The following is a 6,000-nucleotide window of genomic DNA, read 5'->3' as shown; positions in this document are numbered from 1 at the left end:
TATTTCAATGGTTGACACAATATCATCTCAGTGAATTAAATATAAATTGAGCACTGAAAAATAAAACAAGATTTATTTAAACACAATCAAGGAATGGGTTATTTATGACCCAGTAGGAATGCTTTTGAGAAAGAATTCCCTCTTTACTCAATTTGATCTATTCTGTCCTTCAGGTTTTCATTACTTCAAAAAGGAAAGACATATAAAGTATGAAAGTCCTCAGCTTTATTAATGCAAACATATTTTTTATTAAAGAGTGAATGCATTTATGCTAAAGAATAGTTTACATGTGTGTAGAGCAGCAAGCAATATCTCCAAGAGGCGAGTTCTTCTCAATACGACTCCATGCTCATTCTACATGCCTTAAAACTGGACCCATACACGGGGGCACACGTACACACACACAAACGCATACACGGACACGCAGATACACAGACCAAAACGCTGACACCCTAACTCTGGATTCAGTGAGCTCTCATTTAAGGCTTCTGAAAGGTGCCCCAGTGCCCTTAACATTACTGGGATTAAAAACAGACTTCCATCAAGGAGCAGCATTACCTGGAAAACTAGCCATCTGCTCCCAGCCTTAAATGTATGTTTTTGAACCAACACTTTCAATTGCATTCAGTGTTGACTCTGTGTTGATGATATCTAAAGATCCATGAAACTGAGACATCTCAGGCTCTCTTAGTGAGAATTTCTCATTAGAAACAGTGAATAAACCGGCAGCTCTGCCCCTAAGGTATCACCAATTTTAGGATAACAGGGTCAGACTTCCCTTTAGGACGCAGTTTCTCTAGACAAGCCAGGTGTATACAGCACATTCCCTAGTAGAGTACAATATTGAGTGATGGGGGCAAGGCTTCCTTGGTGATGCCCGATCAGATCTGAAGCTTGTCGTGAAGGATTCATCACACAGGACCATCAACTAAATAAGTTACCATAAATCAGAATTGATCAAAGGACAACCTACATGGAGTTTGCTCACTTGCTGATAACTCGTTCCCTTTTTCCAAGGTTTCTGTGGCTGTGGTGGTTGTTTGAAACTCCTACTTTGATTGTTTATTTCATCTGCTTGGTTAATTTCTTCCCTTTTTTGTGTCCTGCAGCGTATGCTGAGAATCCATCCCTTGGGGGTGTTGGCTGGGTTGGAAGGGGAAAGAGGGTAGATGAGGATGGATGAGGAAAGCAGCTATTAGTAGTCGCAAGTATTCTAAGAAAATAGATGAAGTGAATACAATAAGAGGGTACTACTTGATATATTTACGTAAATAAAAGCATTATCTTTAACTGTGAATTAACTGCCAACTATCAGGTTGTTAGTTGTAAAGCTCATATAAAGGCTGTGCTGATTTGCTTACTGAGGAGAGAATCTGAAACATGCCAGGGAGAGGGGCTCTCAGGATGAGCCTGAGGTGTCCTTTAGCTCTGCAGCCTCCACACCTGCACCTGCAACCCCCCAGAACCCCCCCGACTAGGGATCCTACAGGTGCATCTAACATTCTTGTTGGATTTCATAAGGCAAATTGGAATGGTTCATCAAATAACAGCCGCAGTGTATTTGCCTGAGAGTGGTGATAACTGGCATGGAGGTCTCCTACAGGGAGGCATGGGGAAATGAGGGGGGAAAAAAAAGAAGAGAGTCTAGAACTTTCCTCCCCATCCACACGCCCACCCTCCTCACAGTCACAGCAGCAGCAGATTTCAATGTAATGTAATTACTTTAATAATACATTTCTTTAGATTTAGAATTGCTCTTCTGAATTTAAAAAGCTTGGTCGGCCAATAGTTTGGCAGTCTTTTCTTCCCAAATTTGAATCATTGCTTATTCATCTATCATCTGGAATTCCTTGACCAATGCCGCCATGCTGAAGCACACTCAGTTCATTCAGCCATCATCGGATTCCAATTCCTGGGAAACTTCTTCCGATGAGCTGTTCCTATGGATCCGACCGTCGCTCTTCATACTGTGGAAAGTCTTCTTGAAGGCCTCCATCATGGCGTGGGCCAGCTTCTTGGCCTCGAGCTTGCTCTCACACTCTACAGCATGGCAGTCCATCTGGTAGGACAGGTCGTCGTTGATCTCCCTGTAAACCCAGGCGAAGATGTTGGGGCTCACGTTGTGGTCAGCGGTGCAGTAGGCGATGCGCGCCACCTGGAAGGTATCCATGTGGACTGTGGCTTCACCTTTATGGTCGAGGTGATGGAGCCACACTTGGAATGGTCGGATTTCCAGAAGGGCATTGGCTGGAAAGACATCTTCTCGGGCTAGCGTGTGTTTCTTCCAGAGCTCGATGACTGGCTTTTCTGTGCAGCCTGACAGAAACTGCATGCCTGTGGTGGGGACTTTACCCAGATAGGTAACCTGCAAAGGAAAGAGAGGAAGGAAAAGGGAAAGGTCAATATTAGGCTCTTCCTTCTAGTTGTTCACTCAGATGCTCTCAGACAGTCACACTGTCACTTTGGGCAGGTGGGGAGACATCTTTCCAGCTCCCTAAAACAAAACAAAACAAAACAAAACAAAACAAAACAAAACCAACTTGTTACCAGAATATCTCCCTTTTCTCCCTTACAAGTCGAGCACTTGGCAAAGGTACTGAAATGCCTTAAGTAGCGTTGGATTTTTAAAAAACCTAATTTCTAGAGACCCACTTTCCCTCCCCTCTCCCTACCGCCTTTTAAAATTCAAATTAGAGTAACAATATGATCTTTTTACATAATTTGGCATTTCTTTAAAATCATAAAGCCATTTGAAGTTTACTTTCAACCAAACACATGCAGAATTTAATGACAGGAGGAAGTCAAAAGGATGCTGCATCTGGAAAAAAAAATCTTTATTAAACTTGTCTCCTTATCTCTTTACAATTCTCTTAGTGTTTGATTTCACTTAAGCTTTTGCTTCCAGCAAATGCCAAGGACACAAAAACTGCTCCATTTACATTATGGCTTAAAACATGATTGTTTTCCCCACCCCCTCCTCCAACCAGCAAGATAATTTTTTAAGTATAGCAGTGCTCAGTTGTTTTTCAGCCTAAACAAGTTTTAAACTATGGGCATCTGGTTATAGTGATAATAAATGAAAGATCCACAGATGGGTTAAGACTGAAATGCTGGCTTATCTAATAGCTAGACGGGCAGCATGAAAACAAAGACAAATAATTCCAAGTGATTCAAACAGTGTCTTTTTTTAAAGATTTTAATTATTTAGTTGAGAGAGTGCATGCACAGGTGCACGAGTGGGGGGAGGGGCAGAGGGAGCCCCAGGCAGGGCTCCATCCCAGGACCCCACCCCCACCATGACCTGAGCCAAAGGCAGAGGCTTAGCCCACTGAGCCACCCAGGCGCCCCTCAAATAGTGTCTTTTAAAACACTTGTTTATTATCATACTAAGAAGGAATTTTCATTCTTTCTTTTTTTTCATCCTTCAAAATGCATGGAACTGCCACTGTTAGACAACTGGCATTATGGAAATGCATAAAACTGAAGAAATCATTTAAGAAATAACATGAAATAATATATAATTAGATTCAAAATTGACGAGACAGATGTAAATACTGTCAATTTGCGGAAGACGAGATCAGAAAAAGGTCCATGGGAATGATGAGAAAGGAGATTTGGGTACAATGACGCCAATCAACGTCTGTGTTTAGTGAGGCTATAAAGGCCACATACAAAAAAATGCAGAACACAGAAGTTACGTACTGTTGCGTTTTTTCATGGTTTGTTTATCTCTTAAACAAGAGTTAATTGTACAGTCCCTTTAAAAAACAACTTCTTTGTAAAGAGGCACAGTGTTGCACATTCACGGCATACTTATCGGGAACCTATTATGCACAATGGCAAAGTGCCAGGGGGGATGGGGAAGGGGGAGGGAGAAGATGGAGAGGTCCAAAATCAATAGGAAGGAGGTCACTGGTATTTGCTTGCAGCACGGTCTTTGAAGCAGGCAAGTCAAGATTCATATCCTAGTTCCACAGTTCACAGGGTGGGTGGTTCTGGGCCAACCGCTAACCCTCTCCCATAACAGAAGGCAGACCGTGAAAAGGGCAGGCGAGGGATACAAGCAAAGTACCCCGGAGGATTCAGAGGAGGGAGTGATGGCATCCTGCTGACGGAGGGCCTCAGGGGAGAGAGTCACTGGATCTCAAGACATGGGGTCTCAAAAGCCCGGTAGGAGAAGCACATGAAGGGAGTGAGAGAAGGAGGGAGCAGAAGGGAAAGGGGTTGCAGTGAGGCAAACCCCCTCCCCACAACTTGGGCAAATAGGCCGCTTGGGCCTGACAAGACAGGAGGTGGGGGCAGAGGGTAGCCCTGGAAAAGAGACAGGAGGTGAGCTGCCACTGGATGAAAGCAGGCTGAACTTTGGAAGACGGCCCTGCAGGCAGTCTAGGGAGTAGGGACATCCCTGCTCTCGAGGGAACGCCATGGAAGGTCTACAGTCCCAGAAGTGCCTGGATCGGAGCGAGGCTGTGAACCTGGAAGACTCATCCGATGCCTGGGAGAACAGATGGGAAGGGCTGGGCAGCAGCAGCGTGCTCGGGCAGCACAGCCAGGAGGCAAGAGGGCCCGGATCGGGAGTGGAGGTGGTGGAGGTGAAGGGAAAGGACAGACAGAGCCCAATGGGGCCGACATTACTGAGATGGGACTGACAACACATGGCAGGAGACAGAAGGGGAAAATGACACAGACAGAAAAGCAAGTGCCTCACCCCACAAGCAGAGCCACGGGCTGGATAGCTCCCATCGCTCTGGGTTGGAGTAAATGTACAATAAAGAGTTCTTGATTTACATACTTGCCGCAAATGTGCTTTCTGTATAGGGTACTTTATGATACCTTTATTCCTTTTAACAGCTTTATTACTTTTTTATTGAGGTGAAATTCACATCACATAAAATTAACCACTTTAAAGTGTGTGATTCAGTGGCATTTAGGAGTCAAAATGTTGTACAACTATCAGCTCTGTCCAGTTCCAAAATATTTTCACCACCCCCAAGGGTGACGTCATACCCATGAAGCCGTCATTCTCTATCGTCCCCTCCCCCCAGGCCCTGGCAACCTCCACCCTGCTTTCTGTCTGTATGGATTTACTATTCTGGATTTGCACATAGTATGAGACCCTTTGCGTCTGGCTTCTTTCACTGAGCATAATGTTTTCAAGGCTCATCCAAGTGGTACCATGTAGCAATACCTCATTTCTTTATAGGACATCTTTACTTTTGGAAATTCAAAAGGAAATGGGGAAACGAGCTTCAGTGCTTGAAGTAAAAGTGCATTCTTTCTTTCTATCCACTGAAACTAGAAATAACCATGTTTCTATTTGATAGAAACAGCCTTCAGAGGGAGGAACTCGACCTCAATTTGCTCTAAGCTCCCACACACACACACACACACACACACTTTTTAAAAAAGTTATCCAGCCAATGCCGTCTAACATGATATCATTAAGGGATGAGCTTAAAGAACTTCATTAGAAGTTGTAGATAATTCACTCTAATCGAAAGCAATTTCATTGTAGTAAATATGTGTAACTCGGAAAAATGTATTCCTCTCTTATAAATATTTATGACTTGAAAACTGAAGATTTTAAGGGAAATGAAGTTTTATTTTGGAAGTGTGCTTGAGAGAAGGATGGGGCAGAGATGAGTACGCGAAGAGCTTACTAAAATAATAATGAAAGCTACTTATAATATGTAACCTCTATAAAAACAATTTTAGGGGCTCCTGGGTGGCTCAGTCGTTAAGCGTCTGCCTTCGGCTCAGGGCATGATCCCAGAGTCCTAGGATCGAGCCCCATATTGGGCTCCTCCACTGGGAGCCTGCTTCTTCCTCTCCCACTCCTCCTGCTTGTGTTCCCTCTCTCGCTAGCTGTCTCTCTCTCTGTCAAATAAATAAATAAAATCTTAAAAAAAAATTTTTTTTAAAGCTCTGAGGTAGAATGTAGGACGTAGATGTAACCTCTTTGGTATTAAACTTATTATGAAAGTAATCTTCATTCAATGG

General features: G+C 43.5%; 1 protein-coding gene across 3 annotated transcripts in view; it reads right to left on the bottom strand.

The window, feature by feature from the left end:
• Positions 1–205: 205 nt before the first annotated feature.
• The window catches only part of PID1 (phosphotyrosine interaction domain containing 1), a 213,736-nt gene continuing 207,941 nt past the window's right edge, over positions 206–6,000 (bottom strand). For all 3 annotated transcript variants that reach the window (XM_040639520.1, XM_040639512.1, XM_008690392.2), the window contains one exon: positions 206–2,365. In XM_040639520.1, coding sequence (XP_040495454.1) covers positions 1,889–2,365 — 477 coding nt within the window. In that variant the 3' untranslated portion in view covers positions 206–1,888. The remainder of the gene's footprint in view (positions 2,366–6,000) is intronic.

The sequence above is a fragment of the Ursus maritimus genome, unplaced genomic scaffold, assembly GCF_017311325.1.
Source record: "Ursus maritimus isolate PB19 unplaced genomic scaffold, ASM1731132v1 scaffold_1, whole genome shotgun sequence".
Lineage (NCBI taxonomy): Eukaryota > Metazoa > Chordata > Mammalia > Carnivora > Ursidae > Ursus > Ursus maritimus.
Note: the sequence above shows the minus strand (reverse complement) of the source record. Positions and strands in the feature narration are given on the sequence as shown.